This window comes from Oryzias latipes, chromosome 1 (genome assembly GCF_002234675.1).
Source record: "Oryzias latipes chromosome 1, ASM223467v1".
NCBI classification, from domain to species: Eukaryota; Metazoa; Chordata; class Actinopteri; order Beloniformes; family Adrianichthyidae; genus Oryzias; species Oryzias latipes.
Genome location: NC_019859.2, coordinates 35,963,259 through 35,989,959, shown reverse-complemented (window position 1 = coordinate 35,989,959; position 26,701 = coordinate 35,963,259). Strand labels below are relative to the sequence as shown.

At 44.2% G+C, this 26,701-nt stretch overlaps 2 protein-coding genes and 2 long non-coding RNA genes across 5 annotated transcripts; 2 read left to right on the top strand and 2 right to left on the bottom strand.

Annotated features, from left to right (window-relative positions):
• Positions 1-1,028: 1,028 nt before the first annotated feature.
• Positions 1,029-9,711, bottom strand: mvb12a (multivesicular body subunit 12A). 2 transcript variants are annotated; one of them, XR_002872088.1, is made up of 11 exons: positions 9,580-9,711; positions 5,408-5,497; positions 4,903-4,983; positions 4,714-4,813; positions 4,501-4,630; positions 4,288-4,428; positions 3,322-3,431; positions 1,975-2,033; positions 1,819-1,875; positions 1,580-1,729; positions 1,029-1,476 (listed from the first exon to the last, which is right to left on the bottom strand). XR_002872088.1 is itself a non-coding variant. In XM_023949292.1 (10 exons), the coding sequence occupies exons 2-10, from the start codon at positions 5,495-5,497 to the stop codon at positions 1,643-1,645; spliced, it is 855 nt and encodes a 284-aa protein (XP_023805060.1). In that variant the 5' UTR covers positions 9,580-9,711; the 3' UTR covers positions 1,029-1,642. The 2 variants fall into 2 exon arrangements, 1 of the variants encoding a protein (XP_023805060.1); XM_023949292.1 differs by having other exon boundaries at positions 1,029-1,729.
• Positions 9,712-13,952: 4,241 nt separating this feature from the next.
• On the top strand, positions 13,953-17,225 carry LOC101156714 (basement membrane-specific heparan sulfate proteoglycan core protein). Its single transcript, XM_023966231.1, has 8 exons — positions 13,953-14,092; positions 14,477-14,623; positions 14,694-14,828; positions 14,910-15,082; positions 16,120-16,306; positions 16,379-16,558; positions 16,638-16,904; positions 16,986-17,225. The coding sequence occupies exons 1-8, from the start codon at positions 14,050-14,052 to the stop codon at positions 16,988-16,990; spliced, it is 1,137 nt and encodes a 378-aa protein (XP_023821999.1). The 5' UTR covers positions 13,953-14,049; the 3' UTR covers positions 16,991-17,225.
• Positions 17,226-19,299: 2,074 nt separating this feature from the next.
• Positions 19,300-22,098, top strand: LOC110015716. Its single transcript, XR_002290960.2, has 2 exons — positions 19,300-19,806; positions 20,960-22,098. It is a non-coding gene; the product is annotated as an uncharacterized LOC110015716 (long non-coding RNA).
• A 441-nt stretch (positions 22,099-22,539) lies between these two features.
• On the bottom strand, positions 22,540-23,566 carry LOC111946666. Its single transcript, XR_002872400.1, has 2 exons — positions 22,968-23,566; positions 22,540-22,859 (listed from the first exon to the last, which is right to left on the bottom strand). It is a non-coding gene; the product is annotated as an uncharacterized LOC111946666 (long non-coding RNA).
• Positions 23,567-26,701: the final 3,135 nt, after the last annotated feature.

Here is a 26,701-nt window from a genome sequence, read left to right as displayed (position 1 = left end):
GAACCTTAAAGTCTGTCCTCTGGCAGACAGTGGAAAGACGTCAGAACTGGACTGATGTGGTTCTACCTTTTTGTGAGAACCTGAGCAGCAGAGTTCTGAACCAACTGCAGTTTCCAGATGGATGTTTTTGGTCGTCCTGCAGAAACACGGTTACGGTGGTCAAGTCCACTAAAGATGAACTCTCCAGGTCCTGCTTAGACATCAGATCTGTAATCTCAAAATGTTTTTGAGACGATTCGCTGATTTTGTGACTGCCTGAATGTGTTCATCAAAGTGTCCCTCTGGTCCCTCACTACACGTTTCTGGAATGGTTGGTGGTTTTTAGATGAATAGTTTGAAGTTCTGTAGCGACTGTTTCTCTTAAGTCCCAAAGACAATAACCGGTTTTTGTCGAATGAAGTAAATGGCTGAACATCCAGTCAATGTCCTTAAGATATTTACCAAGAGCCTCGGTCCCCTGATGTCATGTAATATAGATCTGTGTGTCATCTGCGTAGCTATGGTAACTAATGTAGTTGATTAAAATTTGGATGAATAGGAGCAGGTAGATGTGAGATAGAAGTGGCCTAGGATGGAGCCTTGGGGAACTCCATATGTAATTTCTGTGAAGTTACCAGTTGACACAACTGCATCATAAAACCACACAAGGGAAGATGTTCTGTCGATTGTACAAACTAAGTTACATTTCAGTATCAATCAAATGGTTTCACAAAGAAAATACTGAATTGATCAAATCAATGGCTGTTTGTGAACATTTGGTGTTTTATCTTTGTTACATACTTTTGTTTTCTTTGATATGACCAGGTTTGAAATGGTGGAATTCACCATTTATGATCAATGAAGGACCAATTAGTCTGAGGTGGACAAGTGTAGCTAAAACAATGAAAATATATGACAGACAAAAGCATATCGTACAGTTTCCACTTTAACTTAATATTTATAAATAACATTAAAAGTGTTTTTAAGCGTCATCTCAACCCAGAATTCTGTCTACGTTGTGCTTTAGAAAACAACAGCAAAACATTAAATGAGTTTTTGACCTTTTATTTTCTAGGCAGGACAAGTTTGCTGTAACATTTAACACAAAAAAACAATCAATCTATTCACCATTTATAAATATTTGGCCCAGAAATAATATAAAACAGAACATATCCAAGTCTAACAAGTATCAAGTAACTACACTTTATTCTACAGGCACCTCTAACTACTTAGTTTAACATATTTTACAGATCTGGCTGAGAAAACGGGATTAAATATGAACGCAATAAACAGATCAAGAATTCAAGAAACAACAGGTGGAAAAGTGCAACTTATTTTTTGTAAAAACAAGACAGAAGGTTTCCTGAATTTGAAAATCTAGTCGTTTAAGGCAAAAAGTTCGGTTTGGTTGTTGGGTCCAGAAATCCACATTTTTCCATGTTATTCCAACAGAAAAACAGGAAGTTTGTGGCTCACATGAGGTTTCTGTGAAAGACGCTTTCCCAAAAGACAAAACGGCTTTCAAGTTATCAAAGTAAACACCTCTCCAAAATGTTCAGCCAAAGTTTGGGAACAACATTTCCTTCATTTGAGACTTTACCTTTTTAAACAAAACCTTCTTGGAGAAGATGGAAAAGACAGAAATGCGTCGCTGGTCCGAAGATCACTGAGCCGAGAAGGAACTTCCGGAAAATACCGACGGCCTGTTTCTTCTGGCGGCGGATTCCTCAACAGCAAATGTGTAGCTATACTAAAAGACCAGAAAGAAAACTCATCTTTATGATGCTGATATGGAGCAAAAAGGACATTGTTGAAGCCTAGGGTCAAAGGTCAACCAACCTCGTTTTCGATCTCCTTGAGGGACTTGATATAGATGTCGTTCATCTGAGAGCTCAGCTACAAAAGACATACAATAATCACCACAACAACATTGGTTTCATGACAGTAAAGCCACTAGAAGGACATTAGCTCCACGTGCTGCAGACGTGAACCTACCATCCCATCCGATTGGGTGTTAAAGTCGGGGTGCAGGCTGAAGGGAACTCCATCCAGAGCTGCAATGTGGAAAGTCGTGTAAAATGAGTGAAATCTTAAAGGACACAATGTGGCCACGGCAGAAGCAAAAACACTGCAAATATCTGCAAAGGTGAGAAACGCGTCAGACTCTGCAAGAGTCTTTCCAATGCTAGAACTGGAATGACTCCTGCATTACTTTACAGCTAGTTTAAATAAATCAAAACGAGTAACAGACTTTCTCTGGATCATTCCACCTTACCAAGATGACCAGAATTACAAACGATGGTCTGTCCCTGTAGAGGGGCTGCAGGGTTTTGGGTCGTCCGGTTCTGGACGGTCGCAGAGAAGAGCGGCTGCATCTTCAGGGGTTTCAGATGCAGCTGCTGGGGTTTCATGCTTTTTATTCTTTAGTAACCAAAGTAGTTATCTAAGTAAAAAGCTTTTAAGTATATTTTAATGTTCATTACCCACTAATAACAACCCAAAGTGGTGTTTTGATCCGTTCATGCATGTCTGAGTGTTCCTGCCCTCACATTAACCCCATCACTTTAAGACATTTCTGCTTTTTGTTAGTTTTGTTGTGTGGAGCAAAATGCAAACTTAGCAGAGATGAAAGATAAAGAACTGAGAAGGAAATGCAGTCTTTTAGAAAGCCAGAGACCTCAAATTATGACCAGATCAGAAGAAAAACTAAGCGAGTGCACGGTGGTGCAGTGGTTAGCCTCTTGCCTCACAGCAAGAAGGTCCCCTGGTTCAAGTCCCAGCTGGGGGACTTGAACCAGAACACCAGTGGGGGCTTTTCTGTGTGGAGTTTGCATGTCCTCCCCGTGCAAACGGGGGCTCCGGCTTCCTCCCACCGTCCAAAAACAGGCTTCACAGGTTCATCTAGGTGTTAACGTGAGACTGCATGGCTGTGGGAGTGTGGCCCTGCTACAGACTGGCCACCTGTCCAGGAGTCTTCACCCACAGGTGGCTGGGATAGGCTCCAGCAGCCCCGTGACCCCGAAAGGGACAAAACGGGTTTAGAAGATGAATGCATGAGTGGTCCCTCATTTATGTTTCTCTCCTGGTTAAACTCTTAAAGTTCAAAGCTTCATAAAAATATTATAGAATGAAAACAAAAATCTGATGGAGATGAAAGATTTATGTAAATTTGGCAAACTAGACACATTCTATACAGAAGACAACACGACAGGAAGGAGATGGATGGAGAAGTCAATCAGGATGCAGACCATCATGCATTGTTGAAAATAAAAAAGCCAACCACGCTACCGCCAGGGTTCACTGTAGGGGCTAGCCAACGACGAGCGACGTGTGTCGGCGTACCTGTGATTCCCTGCAAGCTGCCATCAAAATGTTGGACTGAGTCGCTGCCAGGATTCAGGCTGTGGCGCCGCTGACTTATCCTGCCGGGTAGCAGACGAGGAGGAGGGTTGCTGTCGATAAAAAAGCAGGAAGATCACTTCCAAGTCCCCGTGAATGGAAAATGGCGTCTACAGCGCTTTACCACCTGACTGAGGCCGGGTCACACGGCCACTACGCACATGTTGGACCTATCGCACGGATGAAAACTGGTCATACATGATAAATACAAAGAGTGAGAAAAGGTGTGGGTGTTTACGTGACATCAAACCACATCAAAACCACGGAAGAAGTACGAATAAACCACAGTCTGGGTGAATACTCGATTCTGATTGGCTGCTGGGTGTGGATTAAAAAGTGATCATCCACATGCCTAAAAAAGTAGTTCCTGTCACCTATCTTAAATGTTTTGCATCCCTGCGCTGGCTTATTTAAAGCAACCTTCATCTTCGTGGTCGGTGCCGGCTGAGCGCGTTGTCGTGTTACCGTGACAACAAGCCGCAACATGTAACAAATTGTCAGCTTTTTGTGAGAGAAGCGTTCTAAACCGAAAACATAATAGGAATAAAGGACTAAAAACTGGTTAATATTCATTTCTTTTGTAAGTGACCGTGGTATAAGCGGGTTGATGGTCTTGGAATTGTGCATTATTAGAATTAGCGCACTTTGTGGAAGGTTGGGTTGCATCACGACGTTTCATCCGTGGAAAATGTCTGTAGTGGCTGCATGAGACGGCCTTTGGACGCCCAAAGTACTGTCAGTCAACGTCCCAGTCACACATGATGAACACTATAACCACCAGGAGCAACGTGGGGTTCCGTGTTTTGCTCAAGGGCGACATGGGCACCTCCTAACAGAGGTCGACCGCTCTACCACAGACTAAACACAACGTTTTCCCTGAATGATTATGCCATCTGTTGGGAATCCTACCTGGGTTTGAGCAGAGAGGGAGGGTTGACCTGCTCCAGAGAGAGCCGGTGCAGGTCAAGGCTGACGCTGCGGGGCTTGGTTTGAGGAGGCGGGGCAGAAAACTGCCCCTTACTGCACCACAGAACGTACCCGTTGATGTCTCTGTAGAAAAAGAGACGTTACTGATGGCGTGCTAGCCTCAGGGCGCCGTGTCTGCGTGAACGGAGGCTTTACCCCACGTATGTGTAGTACTGCAGCATCATTTTGTTTCTGGCTGTCAGTTTGATCTCCAGCACAGCCGTGTCCACGCTGCCCACTGGGGTCACGCGCACACACACACGCTTCCTCTTGGAAACAGCAGCCTCTGAGCAAAAAAACCCACAATCACACAAACCCATCAGGCACCAAGAAAGACAGCCCGAAAGACATGTATGTGCGTGTGCTTACTGGAATCCAGGTGCTCTGGTATGTAGCAGTAGCCGTGAGGAATGGCCTCCTTGTCTGTAATGATCTGAATGTCCGTCACCACCACGCCGCCCGCCAAGTCCTGGAGGAAGACACAGCCGCTACTGTGACCACACAGCTGCAATGCAAAGGTCATGGATGTGCCAAACATGCTGGCGTGTCTTTCTGTACCTTGCTGTAACAGAGGTAATACCCGGACTTGATCCCAAAGCGTGTGAAATTTGCTGCGACGCCGTCTTCTGTGATATTGATCTGAAGGAAAAAACGAACATTAGACAGAACCCTGATGGTGTTTTGATCTATGCTCGCACCACGCATGTGACGCCACACATGTGACGCCAAGCATGTGACGCCACACTCACACCATGCATTTGACGCCACGCTCTCACCCACGCATGTGACGCCACGCATGTGACGCCACACTCACACCACGCACTAAACTGACCATATGAGGAACTTTAATGGTAAAAGTATGAAATCTTACACTAAAACCCACAAAAAAAGCTCCATCACTTGGCCAATATGTAAAACAATATTGTGAATTTGTAACATTCTTACAGCATTTTCTCAATCTAGATGAATCAGATTGTTCCAACCTGCTTCATAAAAGTACAGAACCCTGTCCAGAAATGCTGCAGCATTAGGCGGCATCATGGGAAATCTGCCTTTTTCCTACCAGGGTGAAGTCTTTAGGGCAGGTGGAGGAGTTGGAGGTCCAAGCCACCGCAGTGACTGGTCGAGGCATGCCTTGTTGATTGACAGACATCTATGGAAGAAAGAAAGACGACAGCATTTTTGCATGAATCCCTGCTGTTTGTAATGTTTAGTCGTGTGGATGAGTGTGTCAGTGGACAGGCCCCGCCCTTTAGATTCACATCCAACACACGGAAACTATAAACCTCCAGAAGCTCCAGAAACCCTGGACCTTTTAGATGCCAATGTCAAATTGGAAGACGAAGGACTAGACTAGTCCTGGACTTCAGGAGGTCCCCCTATTCCACACCCACTGGTGAACATCCAGGGTTCAGACATGGAGACTGTGGACACATTTAAATACCTGGATGTTCACCTGAACCACAGACTGGACTGGACCAACAACACGGATGCTCTGTACAGGGGGGGTCAGAGTCGCCTTCACCTGCTGCTCAGGACCTTTTATGACACTGTGGGGGCCTCAGTGGTCCTTTATGGAGTTGTGTGCTGGCCGGGGGGGCAGTGCAGGCAGAGACTTGAGGCTCTGTCCTGGGGTGCACACTGGAGTCCATGGGGGAGGTGGGGGACAGGAGGATGTTGGCTGAGCTAACATCCATCATGGATAACCCCTCCCACCCCCCACCCCTGCACCAAGCTGTAGAGGCGCTGACCAGATCCTTCAGCACCAGACTGTTACCCCCACAGTGCAAGAAGGAGCTGCTCCCATAAAACATATTCCACATTGATTTGTTTTGGAAAAAGCGGTAATTCAAACATATGTGAAAAAAATGTGAACCATTAATTCTAAAAAGGTGAATTTGAAATCACAATGTGAACTGCAGGTAGATAAAGACTTGACACCATGGAACTGAATTGTTTAAAAATCATGATTTAAACACGACAGCTTCTGTACTGCAGCCGTATAGTTTTGATATCAACAACGGAAACATATGTTCTAAACAAAAATACTACTAATCATAATTAGAATATTAAATATCAGCAGAGCAACAACATGAGAGGTGCTGGAAAAAGAAGTTTAGAAATACAGGATCCGTTAAAAAAAGACTAACTTTACCCAGACGGGTCCATCCAGACCATTGACTGGATCAAAGAACTGGACTGAGTGACGTCGTCCACAGAAAATGGTTCACCTCCAGAGAAACTCCATTTAGATGCCAGGGATTTATCGCGACATAACTCTACATAAATTTCTGATATGCTGCCCAAAGACCCAACGACGGTCGACCGGGGGCAGCGGGATCGAACCACCGACTCTTAGACCACTGGGCGACCGCCTGAGCCACTGCCGGCCAAAAATGATGTAGTGCTGAGAGTCACAGCAGCATCGGTTCAAAACCAAAGTTTATCAAATGGATCAGGTAGTAAATACATAATCCGTTTGTCCGTTTCTCTGCTGTTTTTATGAACATGTGATGCAAACAAACAGACAACCAATCAGAAGCTTGCTTGCTTGTGATTGGGGTTCGGGTCAGGTCAACGGGGTGTTGTGTGCACTAAAAATATCATCTTCTTATTTTAAAGCTCTTTAAACAATACCTTAATACATTCAAGTCCCACTGCCATCGTCTTCTTTTAGAAGTGATGACGACGTTTTTAGACAAAACTGGGACATAGTTTCTGCAGAGCAGCAGGAGTTCAATAGAAACTCTCCTCTGAGTTGTGGGCAGAAGTAACCCTTACGTTAGTCTCTCATGATGGCAGCAGTATCGTAGGCATCCAGCCGAACAGTTTAGATCCAGATTCCAGCTCAAAGACGTTCGTGGATCTGTTTGTCTGCAGATGGATGCATCAGAATGGAGCAGAGCACAGAAACTGTGGCGGGCCGTCGATTTTAGTTTGTACAGAAAACCAACATTTTTTTTCATCTGCTCCTGATTCACATTGATTTGAATAAAGATCTACTCAGAAATGCAGCTTTAATCTTAATTTCCCTTATAAATGTCCTTCATCATCAGAAAAATGCCACAAGAACGTGTTAAAAAAACACCAAAAACATCATTTTCATTGAAGTTGCTCTAATATGAGAGGCTTTTATTAAACAAAGTAAAAAAACTGTCCAAAACGTCAGGTTTTAAGACTGAAGCTGTCATTTTTGTTGATTCAAATAAAACCTACCAGCAAGAAAAAGGGACTTTTTGGTTCAAAGTATTTTCATTTTAGTTTTAAATGAATAATAAATATCTAGATTGTCTCCATTTTTGACTGTATCGTATCGCCAACACATTAGTTGAGTGTCTCATATTTTGACTGAGATGCTAATCTAAACATGTAGGGGGGGGGGGGGGGCACAATACAGAACTGTAGGGGGGGGGGGGTTCATAATAATCCAACCGTTACACACAAATAAACGGTGGCCCTGAAGTCCAAATCACATCAACAACTCCACGCAAAAACACCGTAAAGACAAAAACATTTTGGAAAATAAAATGAAAAAGTAGTTCCAGTGTCGCTTCATGACGGATAACTGTCAGTTGAAATGATTGACGACATCGTCATCCGATCGGCGATGTCCCATAGTACCTACCTGTTGGGGTTTCTCATTGTGTTTTTTCTTTTTTAACATTTCGTTTTGTTTTCTTAAATGTAACGGTGGTTTTTCATTAAATACTTGTTCTGCTTTTTTAATTGTTGTCGTGATCTAGGGCTGCGCAATATGAAGAAAACTCGCGATATGCGATATTAGTAATTAATATTGCGATAACGATATAATTTGCGGTATATAAACAATTAGCAAAACAACCAAAAATATTATTCCCATTCCATTACAACAGCTTAAAAATTATACTACAAATGACCCTTGTTGACGTAGGAGGCGAACATACAACAAAAATAGGGCGCCATCCGATTAGTTAACAACGTGAAGGGGTCCATCTGATTGGTCAAATGCAGAAAGGGATTCTTTCAATCTATTAAACACGTCAAGCTGCTATAAGATTGTTTGGCCACATCTAAGGTAACCATTGTTGATGGGATTTGACCTTCAGGGCCACCGTAGACATGGGATGTTACTTGATATTGTTGACAGTACAGAGCCTGAATAGAGCTGCACAATGTGAGGGAAAACTCACGATATGTGATATTAGTGATCAATACTGCGATGACGATAGAATTGGTGATACGTGAACAAATAACAAAACAACCAAAACATGATTTCTATTTCACTGCAACAGTTTAAAGGAAATAAGTCGAGAGAACTTCAACTATTCTCCAAAGAGAAAAACATCTAACATAAAAAATCTCCTAAAGAAAAAGGTAAATAAAAGAGCTCCATCTGATTGGTCAACAACATGAAGGCGTCCATCCGATTGGTCAAAGGGACATATTTGATTCTTTAAATCCTTCAAACTGCCATAGGATTGTTTTATCACATTTAAAGTAACCATTTGTTGCAGTTTTCTTTTGCGATATGCGTGTTGCACATCTTGATATTGCGATAACGATACATCAGCGATCTATTGTGGCCTGAGCATGACTGCAGTATTTGTTACCGTCCTGAACTGAAGAGGATCTTGTTGTAAAAGCGTTTGTTTTTCACGTTTGTGCACCATGACGTCTCAAAGTCTGCTTGGCGTCTCTGCAATCCTGTCCTCTGTGGGACGAGGCGTCCTGTTCTGACTCAGGCTGAAGCACAATCATGGCAGAAGAATGTGCCCAGAACTCAGGCGTGAGTCACCTCTGCATCACCAGGATCTCCACCTTCCTCTCGTCTTTCTGCTCCTCTTCCTCTGACCTTCATGGTGACGTCATTTAAAACTTTGGATCCCGTTTGGACCCTTTAAGCGCTTTTCTCTCCCAAGTTCTAAGGACAGACCTGAAAGAAGAGAAACCTCTACAGCTCAACAAACCACAGACCCAACCAGCCCCCGCAGAGGCTGATGGGAACTCCTGATACTTTTCAGAACCTGCTGCTGCTGAACAGAACCGTGGTGCCGATGCCGATCAAGAACCAGAAGGTGGTCGCTGAACAGTAGATCCAATCTACCGGTACCGGTTCCGCACAGAAAAGTTACTGACGTCTGTTATTTATTACGACGTGGAACGAAAATCACCGGAATCACAGTTCCAGAAAACTTCCACCAAAGGTCCAAAGAGCTGGTGGATCTCAGCCTCCGGTTCCGGTTCGGAGACACTTACTCTGTCTCTGCAGACACGTCCCGGTCTGCCTCTGGTTCTGGTCCTGGTTCTGGTTCTGGTAGAACAAAAACTTCTGCGGGTCCCAGCCTGACGGGCTCAGTCTGTGAAGAAACAGGAAGTTCAGATCTGTGTTGGGACTACAATTCCCAGAACTCTTATAGGTGCTACGTAGCTGTCTAAACAGTCTGACGTAATGAGGGTAAGTGTCGGACTCAAACAAAAAAGACCTCATAATTCTTCTTATTATTATTATATTTGGCAAATGTTCTATCCATAAATGTAAATCCTCATCATCTTCTATTTGTCACCTTATATTAAATATACAAATTAAATACATCTCAGTACCAACAGCCTTAATCAGTGGGTTTCTATGGACGTTGTGGAGCCTTGAATGTTTTTGAATAAAATGCATTCTATATGATTTCTCCCCTGGAATATTTGAATTTTATGTGGTAAAACTGTTTTGTATTGTCTGTACTACCATATTATCTAATAAAGTTGGAAAAAAAATATGGGCAAATACCAGACGATACCGCCAGATGGCAGTAAAGAGCCAGAGAAATGGGAAAAAAATGCGTTTTAGAGTAGAATTGAATAGAAGTCAACTTTTTGTCGTTGCACGTGTCTCCGCAACGAAGTGCAGTTTGCATCCGACCAGAGGGCTTTAGCAGAATACATACATAAATGTACATTGTAGGACAGTGGCGGTTCTACACTAACTTACTCCCTGGGCGAGTAACCCCACCAGCGCCCCCCCCCCCCCCCCGCACACATACAAGATGTGACAACATCCTGTTGTGTTCCCTATCTTCTATTTAGCCATTTTACTCAAAAAATACATGAATTTTCTAGACTCGCATTACAGGGGGGTCAAACTCAGTCACACAGGGGCCTAAGTTAAAAACACACTTAAGGTTTTGGGCCGAAGAAGATAAACATTTACTGAACACACTAAAACTAAACTTTTAAACCTTTTAAACTGAACTTTTTGAACATAAATATGAATAAAAACAGGAACATTAATCCAGAATAACTAGGTTAAGGTTTAAGGTTTAAGTTAAACCTTAAATAACTTGTAATATTTTGTTCTCCATAGAAATATATTCTGTCAAAATTATACAAATATGAACATGCTGCAGGACAAAACAAAGAAAGCCTGGAAATATTAATAAGAAATTCCATATCAAATAATTCCATTTTTTTTGCTCTTTCATCATTTTTTAGAGCATTTCTTTTTTTAGAGCTGGACTCCTGCTTCATTTTTAGCAATAATTTCTTAATGTGTGACGTCCTGTGTGTGTCTTTGTGAAACATAACAGAGGGATTAGATCTAAAAAATAAAACTTATTGTGATTTATATGTTTAGGTCTTATAAAACATTAAAGACTAAATCATAGAACTCATCAGTGGGATTACTCCAAAAATATTTGGCATTTCCCTAAATTTGTGCAACACCAACAGTAGAAATCCTCCAAAAAAACTCAATCCATAAAAAATGGTCTGCGCTCATCCCCCCTCCCCCTCCCCTTCCCTCTGACACACGCGGCTCCGTCTCTATGTCGACAGGCGCAGCTGCGGCTCAGAGTTGATTGTCAGATAGAAAAAGACTCCCAATCACCTGTTAGTGTGATTCAGCCAGCCACCGGCGAGTTGCGCCCCCCTCTCGAGTTTTTTGACTTATGTTCCAAAGACTACCGCAAAGAGGTGTGGCGCGAGCGTCTTGCAGCAGAGGGCGATGGTCACCGTGCGCATCGGGTCTGCTGTGTCGGAGCAAAGAATTGTGGGAAATAATCCCCATTGCCTGCTTTTGTCGAAATTGGGTTGAGCACGGATGTTTGTTCTGCCTAAATCTTTTTCATGTGCCTGTTTTACGTTGTTTCACTCTGAATTATTTAATTATTTTTTTTTTTGCACCATAAGTGTGAAGAGGAAATAGGAGGAAGACATTATTAAGAGTCTGATGTGTTTAAAAGAAGCATTAAGTGTCGGCTGCTGAAGCAATTTCAAATTAAAAACTTCAAGCTACCTCTTTGATTATAGTATGTAGCACATTACGCATTGGGCACGGCAAATGCCGCCCCCTATGAAGTGCCGCCATGGGCGACCGCCCACATCGCCCATATCAAAAACCGCCACTGTTGTAGGATAAATAGTAATGGGAGGTATTTCCGGTGTGGATCATCAACAGTTATAGTGTAGCACTGGAAGTCAATGTGTTATTGTTGTTTTCGTGTTCTTTTTTCCCATCAAACCTTTTTTTTTAATGTAGCAAATTCCTTAAAAATAACTAAACTCCAAAATGCACAGATGAAATCTGCCACACCACATGCTAATACGTGTTAATATATCTGTGTATGTTTATGTGTATCTGCATATTTAAGTATTTATGTAAACTTTGAACATATTGTTAATCTTATGTTATACTTTGTTAGATTTATTTTTTGCTCAGTAATTGGTGACCGCTTCAATGTCGTCTTCCAAGTGGACAGTGACAATAAATGTTTATCTGATCTAAAAATAAAGAATAGAGACATCCCATAATCACACAGGCATTCACAGACCTGTTGATGCTCCTTCAGCAGCAGAAACAGCCTCAGTTGTTTTGACTGTGGTTCCTCTGGTTTGCCACGTCGGCCTTTGGGCCGTTTCCTCTCAAGCTGCATGAGTTCGGATGGGAATCCGACGGCGAGCAGCCAGAGACGGATTCAGGTCTGAGACAGATTCAGGTCTGAGACGGATTCAGGTCTGAGACAGATTCAGGTCTGAGACGGATTCAGGTCTGAGACAGATTCAGGTCTGAGACGGATTCAGGTCTGAGACGGATTCAGGTCTGAGACGGATTCAGGTCTGAGACAGATTCAGGTCTGAGACGGATTCAGGTCTGGGCTCTTGCTGAGCCGCTCAGAGGCCTTCACCACGCCGCCGTGAGGCGCCGCTTCCTTGTTTGAAGGAACTTCATGATCATGAGATTCATCATGACGATGACATTTTTTAAATGTATTTATTTATTTATCTGTGTTCTCTAAAAGGCCCAATTCATAGATTCATATCACTGAATTCACATTTGCATATAAAATAAAAGCGTACAAAAGTGTACATATTATAAAATAAAACAGAGAAATTCATTATTTTAACATTTTCAGAAACCTTTGATATAAAAGATAGAAAATGCAGAAAGAGGGAAAAGTATTTGGCAAAATACAAATGTCACTAAATTTGACAAATTTAACTAGGAAAACGCAAAAAAAACATGAAATAAATCAGCGTGTCTTGTTGTTTGCTGCAGGGGCTGGAGACAACACAACAAACCGACAACACGACAACACAACGCGACAACCACTTTTTTTGTAAATGTTGAAAGGACCCGACTTCTTGTAACAGCCTTTATGTCCTGCCTCTCTGTAGCCTTTCAGAGTAAACTATATCTACCAGGAAGTAAGACGACTCGGTCTCTGAGGCTCCGCCTTTCTCTCATTGTGGGTGTCGCCCATTTCATTTCATGCAGCGTGTCTGAGTTTCTTCCACAAAAACAAACATCTGAACTTCTGCAAAGATGGATGTTCAGATAAAAGGAAAGCGTTTAACCGATCGCTCCACAGAGAAAGTGGGCGTGTCTGTTAGCCTGAGCGTGGCGCTGGCTGCTTGGAGGGGCGGTTCCTCACTTTGTGATGTCACAATGTGAGAACTCACTGGTTTTGGTGGACTGGGAGGGGCCGGTGCTAAGAGAGCAGGTTTTTAGAGGAATACTCAGAAATACATGAATGGATCAAAATATCACTTTGGGTTGTTTATAGTGAGAAATGAACAATAAAAAAACACCTAAAAGCTCAAAAAATTGATTTCCAAGGGAAGATTCCCTCTCAATAGTCCGGAAACAGTTCAGTCTTCAGCAACCAACAAACTGCATTATGGGATTTTTTCCTTGACAGTCACCACTGGCGAGCTCAGTGACACACGTGTGTGTAGATACAACATTTCTGTTGAATTTTGTTGTAAAAATGTAAAAACCCTTTTTTATTGTCAACATATCTTTTTCCATTTTCTTTAAAAAAAAAAAGCAATCTTGTGTTCTGATGCTGAAATTATTCCACTGTTTATTAATTACAATTTGGGAGAAACGACGGTTTGAAAATGAATTTAAAAAACAAAACGGATTCGATTTGAAAACAGTTTATTGGCTTTAGTGACCAAGAAAAGGAAACATTTGGTTATGAATGAGCACCACGATAGTCTACTGTGTCAATGAAAGACGAGACATAAAATGTTCTTTTCCTGCCGTTTGAAGCCTTAAAGCCACCTGAGCAGAAGTCAGAGCTCAGCGGCGTCCTGTAGGAAAAAGCCCAAATATCAGCACAGACATGCAGGGATTCCCTGAAAAGGGGGGATGACAGCTGAGAGGCTTAAAGGTTGAAAGCGATAAGAGAAGGACTGAAAGGACGGACGCAGCAGAGAAAGCGCTTTGCCTCAACCATGGATTTATCTGCTCTGCTCCTGTTCTCTGTAATATGTGCAGGTAATGTTCTAGTCGTCACCTTTCTGACCTCCTGGTTGCATGTTGTTGGTGGATCCAGAGCTGTGGCTGAACTTCTGGTGAAATGTCTGTTTTTTTTTTTTCCTGTCAAGAAGAGCCTCTTTTTCTTTAAGCTGTTAAGTGTGGTGGTGCAGACAGACATTTAGGAACAGCTGATTCAGACTTTTCCACACTTGTTCTCCTCTGTTATTGTAGACCAGCTTCAGGCTGACTTTAGCCCTTTCTGATGATGAGAAACACTTTTTCCCTGTTCTGCCTGGACAAGCAGGCTGTTTGTTCAGGCTGTTTGCTCTGCAGTTGTTTGTCCCAAAGCTGAACTAGAGCTGAACCTCTACACGTTCTTCACGTCTCTGCCTGTCCATGCAGTGTCTGCCCAGGCTCCCGTCGTCTTTGTGGAGCCCAAAGCTGCCACTGTGAGACAAGGAGAGACCGTCAGCTTCAGGTGCCAGGTGAGAAGCAGCGTGCAGCCCGTCAACCTGGAGTGGACCAGAGCCAACAACCAAGCACTGGCAGGTCAGGAGGAGACCGTGTTGCACCACTCAGACCTTAAAGTCTTAAGTAAAGCCTCTGTTTTCCCATGCAGATAACATCAAGGTTGGTCCTGAAGGCTCTGTTCTCACGGTCTCCAATGCCCGACCCCTGAACCAGGGCCAGTACCGCTGTGTGGCAGTCAGCTCTGCGGGTCGCGGCGCCGCCTCTGCAGTGCTGAATGTCAAACGTGAGTTTGTAGACCATGACTCCTGAGTTCATTAGGCAGAATAAAGGAAGGTCTGTTTCCATGTCTCCACCTGTGTGTCAGATCCCCCGAAGCTTCGCCTGACACCAGCGGGGCCGTTACTGGTGAGGGTAGGTGACGCCGTGTCGGTGCAATGCCGAGCGACGGGCAGGCCGCGTCCCAAACTGACCTGGAGACGGCAGGGCTCAACCCTACAGCTGTTCACCACGGACACCGACGATGTCAACACCATTCAGGTAAAAGGGGGGGGGGGGGGGGGGGGGGGGGCTGCAGGTTGAGGTCCCGTGACTGGACCAAAGGCTCCCTGCTTGACATCCGGCATCATGACTTAGTCCAAAGAGTTGACCCTTCAGCACGGAGCATCACTCCAATGTTGACTTTCTGTCAATAACCAAGACTCTTTCACCGTTGAAGCACTTCACGTAATTCCAGCAGATTTGGAATCTGATGTGCAACACTTTAAGGCCACTACGAATATTTCGTGCATTTTCCTCGTGTGGAATGTCGGTCTTTTGTGATCCATGTGTGATCTACGTCATTCCTAACTGTTTCTTGGGTTCATCGATGTCCGTCGAGGGTTCAGCCGACAGCTCTTACGTGAATTTGGTTTTGAGCTGTTCAGAATCTCTGGTCAGTTGGGAATTATGCAGTTTATGCATATTTTACACAGGTTATACACAATTACCATGTAAATATTACACAATTGTGTGTGATTTTTGTGAGAGGCATATGCAAATGTGTGTCTTTCCAGGACCGTTCCACGTTTGTCTAACAGACTTTAAATGCATGAACCATTGATGTGGAACTTTTACATCATGTTTACGGCGCACAGATCACGTTCGAACTACGTAATTGAAGCACAAATCACTAATGAATTGCGTACAAACAGCACAATAATCACACGGTTCACGTTCTAACGTGTCCTTTGCGTGGTTCATTCATGCGTCTTCCGTGGTTTTAACGTGTTTCATTCCTGAAACATCAGAGATAATTTCAGGTAAAGGGGCGGAGCAGGAAGACTTTGGCCCCGCCCAGCTTAAAACTGCATTTTTTTTCTTCTGCTCCTGATTCACAACGATTTGCATAAAAGAAATACAAAGATGTGTCATGTCTATCTTAATTTTCTTCAAACGTGTCCTCCATCATCAGAAAAAAGCCACATTTTCTTCAGAGTGGGTCTTTAAACGGTGAAACCAGCGACTGGTTCCGACCGCAGCAGTGGCTCACCGCTCCCCCAGTTCAAAGGTCACAACGTTGTGCTTTGCTTCGGCAGTGGCCAGCAATCCGTTCCGAGGATCTGGGGGTGTACGTCTGCCAGGCTGAGAACAGCGAGGGGGTGTCGGAGGCAAAGATCGAGGTCATTGTTGAGGAAGAGCCTGGAGCACCGGTGGCCTCAGTGACCCCCGAAGAAATAACCGCCGTTGAAGGACAGACTGTGTCCATGGAGTGTCGGGCGAGAGGTACGACGTCAACATGTTGGCGTGCTGCACATCGGCGCTCATCTCTGCCTCTCAGATTCCGTTTCCTTTCAGGTTCTCCTCCTCCTCTCATCACGTGGTCGAAGCTCCGAGCTCCTCTTCCATGGAAAAGCAAAGACGAGAACGGCGTTCTGACCCTGGAAAGCGTGGGGCGCCAGGACTCAGGACAATACATCTGCAATGCCACCAACGTGCACGGCTACAGCGAGGCGTACGCTCAGATGGAGGTGGAAAGTGAGTCACGGCACCGCTGCCAAGCAGACACTTTGCCCCTAAGCCCACATGGACGCCATTTTTCTTGGTCCTCCCACAGCCCCCCCCTACGCCACCTGCCTGCCCGACCAGGTGAAGCTGCAGGCCGGAGACCCCCTGCACCTGCAGTGCCTTGCTCACGGCTCCCATCCCATCCAGTTCACCTGGAGTCGAGTGGGCAGGGCGGGCTTACCGGCCGCGGCACAGACCACCAAAGACGGAAAGCTGCTGATACCCAACGTCAAACCGGGCCTTAGTGGGACGTACAAATGCGTGGCCTCCAATCACATCGGTTCAAGTGAGGCGCTGGCAAATGTCCATGTGAAAGGTAAACTCAACCGCATCCGGCTGGATTCTGCTTCCTTTCTACAAACAGTGTCTTATTCATTTATTTTGGTTTTCTTTTCAGCTTGATCCAGCTCAAACTCAATGACGTACTGTCACTACAGTGAAAAAATCAGAACTATATGAATACAATTTATGGATAAGGAATCACATCGCAATGATGCTTAAACCTTTAGTATAATTGTTTACATTGTTAGTTACTTTTTGCTTTTTGTCCTTTGACCTTAATCCATTCACTGCTTTGTTGTTCAATTTAAAAATAAAGTCGACAACCAAACTAGATTCCCATCAGAAAAAGTCAAAAGAGCGGTTGGAATTTATTTAGGGTCGCCAGCAGCATCTCTGCATTTGTCATGGAGCCCCAACGAAACTATTGATCAGTTTTATCTAGTCTAGATATTTCCAGGTTTTAGTTGGTTTGAGAACCATAATCATCTTCTCTTCTTTGATATAAGCTTCATCTTCTCACACAGTAAAAAAATGACATCACTAGCTGTGTTTCCGTAACACAAATATACAAAACTTTATCCAAATTCTTGAAATCTTCTTGAAATCAATCCTAATTCTGTGAATAAACAAACCAGCTGATGCCATAAGTCCTTCAGAAACACGGATGTGACCAACACTTTGATTGACAGCAGATACATTCACATTTCTGCCACGGCGCTAGCGCTCATCATCATCTATCAAAGGAGACGTCTTCTTCAGGCCGTGGAGCGGCGAGCTCCTTACACGTGGGAGGGGCTACGGATGAAGCCGTTTTGGGAAATGGTGGTTTTCCAGAAGAGCTGTGGATCCAACAATTCCTCATGACACACTCAGCTTCTGAGGATCTGTGTGACGCTGTGGGACCTCTGGTGGCGCCCGCCGTGCAGCGCCCAAGGCCGCCAGTTCCTCTCACGAAAGGCATCGCCATCCAGGTGTTGGTCACATGACTCATTTATTTTGAAAAAAACGTTTCCGTTGCAGTTTTGGGAAATGCGTCCATTTGGATACGCCTCACAAAACCACCAAGCGCAAAAACATTTTTTTGATAAAAGTACGTTTTTTTTGTATCTGTCGTGTTTCCATTGGCCGAATTTAGAATCGCAAATCCAATTTGTGTCCTTCCATAGTCAATGGAAACGCGTCTAGTGTTCAGTTGGTGCAGAGGAGTTTCTTTTTGAAAAAAACTGACCATGAAACACAATGACAGACTTGCTGCATTAACATGGTTGGCACAAAATGGGCGTGTTCATCCACCAGGCCGAGAAAAAGCCGCTTTGGAAAAATTCCACTTTTGATTTTGCTGTTCAATCGATGTTAAGTTTGACCATCTGTTTACACTTCCTGATCTGACCACATGGTGGCCACATTTACCAAATCATAAACCCATTTGTCCAACATTACAATAAGGAATCTGAGTCACACTGGTTCCAAACGAAAGGACAGACTTGGTGAACAGTCAGACTATTGTTTCCCAGACGACCCTCAGCTTCATCAAAACCACAAACCCTTGTCTGGTTATTGGATCGGTCCGTGCCCACGGGGGCTGGGGCTACCTCCTGGACAAAGTTCTGTTTGACCAAACAAGTGTGTTGCAATGAGAACACTGCTGAAGTAATACACCATATCTGACGCAGGCCTGTACTTCTAAGGTTAAAGGTCAAAGTTGAGAGTTTGGGAGGGCTGATCAGCAGCAAATGGCAGGTCCAAACCCGTTCTATCTGCTGCTTCAGGCTGCAGAGCTCCTTCCCTGGGGAGAACCAGGCTTTGCTCTTTCAGTTTTTAGAGGCACTTCAGAGCTGGGGTGGGGGGCTGGTGTGCGTGTTCGCCCTCTGATCCGCTAACCCGCCCCCTCACTTCACAAACTGTGCAGAGCTGAAGGAGAAAGTAAAGATTCCCATGTGACTGTTGAACAGAACGATAGAAGATGTTCTTGGTGGAAAACGAAGGTTGTTCCTCACAAGCAGGAAAGGATTCGATTGAATCCTCCTCCCTCTGGCTTTGTGGACATTAACAAGATCTGGGTTTCTGCTGAAGCTCCATATAAACAAAGGTCCAGATAACACACACACACACACACACACACACACACACACACACTGAAACACACACCTACACGCTCAGAGAGGCTTTGTCACGTTATCACAAGGCATTACATTAGTTTACCGTAACAAAACTGGACCGTTTACAGAGAATAACATCTTATTTATGCTCTTCTTATGGGTCTAGAGAGGGATTAAAGCGATCAGTCATTGTTACTGTTCAGTCAGCGCGATGGCTTGGCACTAACCCAGTCAACCCTGAGCACTAAGGAGGGAACCGGTGAGGGGGAGACTTCCCCAGGAAGTGACAGGGCTGGAAAGGCGAGGCCTGGGTCACCTGATCTGACGGCCGCGTTTATAGAAAACACAGAGAACAAAGTCACTTCCTGTCATTATTGTAGAGCTCAGCTGAAAAGCTCAAATCAAGTTTTCACAACGGTTAAATGTTCCCCTCTTTAATGCATGCAACAGGAAGTGGCAGTATTATTTTTTCTGTGGTTACCCTTTCTATGCATGCTTGACCTAGATCGACCTCTAGCTGGTTGGTTTGGTAAACCATCAGTTCCCAGCTAAGGTCACCGGGAGGTGTGTCAGATTTGTTACAGTCCAGCCCGGATCGATTTTACTCCAATCTGGTTTGAGCAAAACTGTCTGCAGCTTAAAACAGCCGAGCACCAACAGGCCTCACAGAGTACGATGCATTTGAGCAGCAAAGAAGCGCTGCCTTCTAGCACTGAGCAGAAACCGACAATCCACCGGACCAGTCAGAGAAAAGGACAAAAAACAAAACGTTCAGTGACAACCGACGGTCGGAGCATCAGGAGAGTCCCAGCGGTCTGGACTGAAAACTGCATAAAGGTATCTCAGGTTCACCTGAACCTTAACCGTGAGATTACTCGAAAAGGACTTTAACCATAACGCCAACTTCCTATGAATGATTACCTTTTATTTTGAAAGGCCAACAATGTCAAGCGTTGACTCATACACTGAGTCTCTCATATCATCAACAACATGTCTACCTGGTGGAGGTCTGGTAGCTTTCCTCCTTTCCATGGAACATTGAGGAGGGCACATTTGTAACTTAGATATTTAGTGGTGTAGGCCTACACCTTAGTCCCAACGGGCCCTTACAGGTGGATACACCACCTGTCTGCGGGTGATAAATGGTCAAACCTGAGTCACGCAGGTGACCCGCATGAAATATCAAAGTCGTAGGCCGCCCAGTGAACCCATACAGAGAAAATGTTCATTTTTTTTCTACGTTCATGCTGCAGTGACAGGTTTCAGCGAACACTTGTCCAAAATATAAGAGTGAATAAGGGGGAGTAGGTGAGATGCAGGCGTGTCGTACTGATTTGTCTTTTTTTCAGCCCCCAAAGCCTGTACAAGGAGCACGTTGGTGCTGTTCACCTGAAACGTGTGCGCTCCTTGCTGCAGCCTGACTGTTAGAAATGAGGAAATTAGCCAATCAGGGTGTCGTTTGTGTGGGCATTTTGTACGTCTTGAGTGCGTGTAACTTCCATTAGGCTTACGAATACTTCATGAAACACTAACCACACGCACAACATGGTACATTCCATTCATTATGACATTATTATTATGACACCCATTCTGATCATCTTTTGGTCTATTTTTAAATCGTTCCCATGATTCTGCAGTTTTTAGGTACACTTAAATAAAGTGTAGTTTCTAGGACATACAGTTGGTTTTCTATGAACTGACCCCAAAATGGATTCGGGGGGGTTCTGAAGATGTATGGCTATGTTTTTTAAATCATCCTCCAACCACTTTACTTTACCCTGTTTTTCTGGACCATGCTCCCTGTCGACCATGAATCCCTGAAAGGAAATACAAACTATAAGAAAAGGAAAGTTTGGCCTCCAACACAAAAGGGGTTTATACAAATACACCCCCCCCCTGTGTCTGAAGCTACATAATCCCCAAATGTAACAGCTCTCCAAACTCCTTCAGTTTATGTTTTAACACCATCCATCATCTGAATCCCCTTCAGGGTCACAGGGGGCGGCCAACCCTGCTGCTGCTGGGTGAAGGTGAGATTCTGTTCCCTGAACAGGTCACCACAACCTGTGGAGCTGGTCATTGGACCATGGGAGGAAACCGGAGTCCCCAGAGAAAACCCACGCGTGCACGGAGAGAACATGCACACTCTGCACAGAAAGGTCAGAGCGGTGGGATTTGAACCACAGCCTTTCTGCAGGAAGACATCAGCAAATAGATAGACGGCCCTTTCAAAATAAAATACATCCTGTCTCAGAAACAATCCTCCTGCTGCAGCAGATTTACTTGAATCCCAAAAGCAAGAAAGTCAACTTTATGTAATCTAAATAGGTGCTTTTTGGCATATTCTAATGACAAATCTCTTAGACAGTACATTGTTAACATCATTTTATCTGACTTGTTCAAAATCTAAGCAGAAATGACAAAACAAAAAACAACTAAAAAAATGTAACCAAAAACTACAAACTCATAATTTATCTAAATTGTTTCCATGTTTTTTTTCAAAGCCTAAAGAGCCGTAATGGATGAATGAAGAAGCTGCATTTGGCTCCGGGGCCTCATGTTGAAGGCCTCTGGGACAGAGGCTCCAGAAAGCTGACTGGGGTTTTATAACGTTTATTTCAAGTCTGCCTTTTTTTGTAGCCAGAGGAAAGTGAATGTTGGGGACGGCATCAGTGTGATCATGATGCATTCCCTCTTTCCGCGTGGAAAGATCCTGTTTTGTGTGTTTTCCAGCGGTTCTGTTATTCCATGATGAACTTTCCACCACACTACTTGATGGACTCCAACGTCTTCTGACAGAGTGACACAGTCATGAATTCAGTTCTGATCCAAGAATAGAGCTATGAGAGCCAGAGTTGAGTCACTCTTTCAGCATCAGACGGCAGCTCTGGCTTTACGTGTGCTTTGTCCCCATGAGGGAAACTCTCTCATGACCCGCTGACTTGGAGAAACATACATTCATTTGGGCCAAAGCTTCTTCACTATGTCAGACAGATCCATCACATTTAAAGCAAAGTACAAGAAACTGTGAGACTTTTGTTTTATATTATGATGTAAAAATATATTTTTGGGTTATTTTCCACTCTTACAGTTAGAATGAAGTCAAATAAAAACCTTATTTTACAGTTACATGGGTCAATGGAAGGATTATTATTATTTTTTTTTGCCTGTCTATAATCACCCTCCTACCTTCTTTCCCGTCCGGTCCAACAAAAACACTGTTAAAAATATAATTAATATGAATAAAGTTTAGTATAAATTACAAAAGGGGTTTATTCAAATATACCCCTTGTGTGTCAGAAGATTCATAACTACTATTGTAAAAGTAAAATCTGTCCAACACAAGAGGCCCTCAGCTCTTATCTGTCTGCTCAGCTGTTGGACGGTTAAAAAAAAGATGTTTATCGTTTTTTTTCCACTATTAAAGTTAAAATTAAATCAAATGAAAGACCGCATTTTACAATTACCTTACATGTGTCAATGGAAGGATTATTAGCAATGCAAATGTAGTTTATATAACCAGCCACCTCCTTTGCATTCATCCCCTGAAGTGCAGGAAGGCGACGACAGTTGAAATTGATGTTATTTTATTCAAATGACAGTGTGTCAAGCTCTCACATGACAATCACATTTATAGTGTGCACTGAGGCCAAACCACACACGTTTCTCAATGCTGCTACGATCCCCCTGACGGATCACATTTTTCCCACACGACTCATCTTTTTAGAAAGACTGATGATCATGCTGTGCAGATGTCAGATGATTGCAGGATTCCTGCTCGACGACAGCCGCCAAGCGCATACCGGTACGCAGATCCAGAGTGGTTGATTCTTTTCCTGGAAGCGATTATCGGTGGCTCAACAAATCACGCTCCTGCTCAGTTCTGCTTCCTGCAAAAAAAGACAAAAACTAAAAAAGGACGCAAACAGGTCACTGCAGCCAAAGGCAAAGGGCTCCAAACAGTCTCATTTCCTGCAGACAGAAAGGGTTTTGTTTACTGGAAAGTGCGGAGGTGACATAATTTGCTATCTTCCTTTCCACATGTGAGCGTTATTTGTGTCTCCATGTGTCTCTTCATGTGTCTCCATGTGTCTGGCTCTACCATCTGCAAGCATGACAGAAAATACAGGCACAAAGTCAAGAGGAGGCTTCAGAGAAACGAGAAAACAGATCACATTGGAAACTTTCTGTTCCTCTGAGCAAGAACTGAAAGTTCAGCCGCGATTGGGCCACACCGGCTGCTGAGATGTACAAAAATCCAACACAAAGACCGCAATCTAACGCCAGTAGCATACACTTCAACCCTTTTTCACAGTGTGGTGAGATCACTGCCAAACACAGAGCAGTAACTACGACCAGTGGGACCAAACACTCAGATCTAATCAACCTTCGTCCACTTCTCATCAGATGAGAATGCAGAAGTTGACTCCAATTTGCAAAGTTTGTGCATTTGCCTGTTGTTCATGCGTTTTCTGAACCCAGATCAAAAGCAGAAGCAGATGTCAGCTGACTCTGTGTATCTGTGTACTGACTTAGGGTCAGCAGAGCTACCGAGCTCAACTTTCAAAAGTTCAAGAGTTGTAGTGAAAACTCTGCAAATGAACTGTTGGGGGGGGGGGGGGGGGGGGGGGTTCCAAAACCAGAACATTTCCAGGATGTGGGTAAAAATGTGCTTCAACAAAGGCGGTGAACCAGCAGTGAACCCAATAAACATCGAGAGTGGAAAGTGTCTGAAGTAGAACAGGAGTTGGAGGAAGTACGGCAAACAAACACAGCAATGATTTCATCCACGCTCCTCAGAAGAAACCACCATAATGATCCGTTTATTGTTTTGTCACCCCAACATGACCGCAGTCAAACATGGGGGGTTGTGTGTAAACACAGATACTTAGAGACAGCAGGTGAAAGCATAAAGAAATTAAAAAGAAACACAGCAAGACAGATGAGATGAAGATGTCAGCCTTCCTGCTGAATAAGCAGGTTGACTGAGAGACAACAAGTTGTCTCTGTGCTTTCTGACCACAAAGTTCATAAAATGTGATCATGTGACGCATGCAGAGGACTATAAGGTCTGGTTGACTCGCTTCGCTTCATCCATCCATCCATTTTCAGAACCCCCCCCCCCATCCCCTTCAGGGTCATGGGGCCAATCCAGCTGCTGTTAGGTGAAGGTAGGGTCCAACGTGAACAGGTCGCCAGTGTGTCACAGGGTCACACAACCACACACACACGTCTAGGGACAATTAGAGTCACCACGGCCCCACTGTACAGCCCTCAATCCCTTTAACGCCACAGCGACCAGTGAAACCCCGTCTGACTAAATGGAGGTTTTTAAAGTATTTGCTGAACTTTTAAAACTTTTACAAAATGCTGGTAATACATATTTGGATATAATGGTTCAGGTTAGACTGGAAGACCCACTGGGGGCACTGCGCTGCACCTTGGGGGGTGGGGCTGCCTGGCAGTGGTCCCCCCTCCCATTGATTACCACATGGCTTCAGGCTCCTCCTCTCTTGGTTTTAACTGTACCTTAATCATGTGGGGCCCCTTTGTGTGGGGGGGGGGCAGTTTTAAATGCACCCTTTATTACACACATCCCTTACCCCCACACACAGTACACTCCAACACATACACACACACACACACACACACACACACACACACACATGGTACACAAGGAAGGTGGGGCCTGTTAAACTTACCCTACACCTTCCCTGGGTGGGGGAACCAGGCCTTGAATGGTGTTGGTCGTGTCCCTTGGGTGTTGGCGTTCTAGGCCCGGCGGCCCTCTCTCCATGCAGGGAGAGGGGGTCCCTGAGTCCTCTGGCAAGAGCCTGGTGGGGTCTGTGTGGTGTGGGTTCTGGTCCTTGCCCCTGAGCGTTGGACCTCTCCAAATTCCAAACAGTGGGGGAGTCTGGTCGGGCCATTTTTATCACGCTTTTTGCAGTTCTCTGGTGGGTGGGGCCTTATGCCGGGTTTCTTGATGCAGTGGGGGGGTTGTTCTCTGACTGAGCTGGGGGCTTGCACTCTCCGCCCCTGTGCGCCCCCACTTCTCTCTGGCACTGAAGGCCCTTGTGTCCTTCTGGCCCTGGTCTGGGTGGCTGAAGTTGGGTTACCTGGCAGGCGGATTCCCTCGATCTACTCTCCTGCGCCGGTGTCCGGGGGGGGGGGTGGGGGGGGGTCGGGGGGGGGGGGGCTGCTATAGTGCACTCTATAGTCAGTATGGACAGATTGGGACACAACCTATGCATGATGTATTCAATGACACACGGCCGTGACATCATTCATTTCTCGGCTCCACAGTTGTAGGACTTTGGAAGCTCAACAGTTCCTCGGATCCTTTTTTTCACGCAGCAGCTGTTCAGGTCGTGGTAATCTGGTATGGATTTGATCCCTGCTTTCATGTTTTCACTCCTGGGAGGGCAAAGGGGAACATAGATATGGGAAGGATTTGAATAGCAGTGTGTGTCGCATGCAACAAAGGCTGCATTAACACACTGCCAGGAAACTGAGATCTCATTCTGTTATCTCTACAAAAGTATGTTTACTTTGCCTCCCTTTCAAATGAAATAAAAGACTTTTTATTCTTAAAATAAAGTTTCATTTTTTTCAATGGAAAATTATTCCTGTGATGGATCTGTTTGTATGTTACCTCTGCTTTCTTTTAAAAGTAGGAGCTCAGACCACTGACTGTATGTGAGGACTTGGAAGTGCCAACTGTATGAAAGGTGATCACGAAGGACACAGGCTCTACATGGATGTATATGATCATATATTACCTTTGGCACACTAAAGAACAATATTTTTAAAAAGAAATATGAGTTATATATTTATAGCTATTTTTTTCACCCGGAAGTAAGAAGACTGTATCTCCGAGGCTCCGCCTTTAGCTCCTTGTGGGTGGCACCTGTTTCATGAGGTCATCCTGGAGTCGGCCTGAACAGCTCGTCTGCATTTCTCCCACAAAACAAACAACATCCTTTCTGTCTCCCTAACCCCTAAAAAACTATATAGTGCAGCACTATCTAGTGCCCTGAATTGTAAAAGCATTTGAGACACCATGCTCACTACTTGTTTTCTCAAACGGCGAATGTGGCGTCATGGATTTAATTTAATGGATACGAATGTTTGCAAGAATTATTTATGAGCCCACTGTCTTCTAATGTTAAAAACCTTGATGGTTTATACATTTTAAATTTTTTTAAATAGAAAAAATGTCTCTGTCACAATGCATTGTGGTCTATGTTTGCCATGATAGTGAGCATCGATGCACACTGGTTTTTCAGAGACTTCTGGGAAATTTCTAGGACACTGGATTTTGGAATTGTAGATTCAGACAGAACTAGAAAATGGTAGACGCGCTATCTAGTGAGTAAGGAAGGAATTCTGACACAACTTATGGGATTTTGGCTTCTTGGAGCCAGCTTGCAGTTCCTGTTTGGAGCCAGGGGGCGGGGCCACTCAGTCCAGTTTTATGCCACTACCATGAAGGAATGGGTCTCCATGGAAGTGATTCTGTGGCATAATTAAAAATAAAAGTCAAAACCAGAAATGCTTTTTAATTTTCAAAATGAAGCTGCATCAAATGACTCAAAATTAAAAGTAAAAATCAATACTTCAAAATGATTTTTCATTTTCTACTTAAAATGCGCTTATTCTGTGTCATAATTAAAACGAAAATGCAAAGAGGGGATTGCAGTTTCATTTTAAGTTTGAGTCAAAAGATGCAGCT

Excerpts from the sequence above, each read along its gene's own strand:
- mvb12a (XM_023949292.1), bottom strand. The coding sequence starts at position 5,497 with ATGTCTGTCAATCAACAAGGCATGCCTCGACCAGTCACTGCGGTGGCT. Across the intron at positions 4,984-5,407 it reads GCCCTAAAGACTTCACCCTG|ATCAATATCACAGAAGACGG; the intron begins GTAGGAAAAAGG and ends TTTTTCCTTCAG. Across the intron at positions 4,429-4,500 it reads CAGTACTACACATACGTGGG|AGACATCAACGGGTACGTTC; the intron begins GTAAAGCCTCCG and ends CTTTTTCTACAG.
- LOC101156714 (XM_023966231.1), top strand. The coding sequence starts at position 14,050 with ATGGATTTATCTGCTCTGCTCCTGTTCTCTGTAATATGTGCAG. Across the intron at positions 14,829-14,909 it reads TGCAGTGCTGAATGTCAAAC|ATCCCCCGAAGCTTCGCCTG; the intron begins GTGAGTTTGTAG and ends CCTGTGTGTCAG. Across the intron at positions 16,307-16,378 it reads CATGGAGTGTCGGGCGAGAG|GTTCTCCTCCTCCTCTCATC; the intron begins GTACGACGTCAA and ends GTTTCCTTTCAG.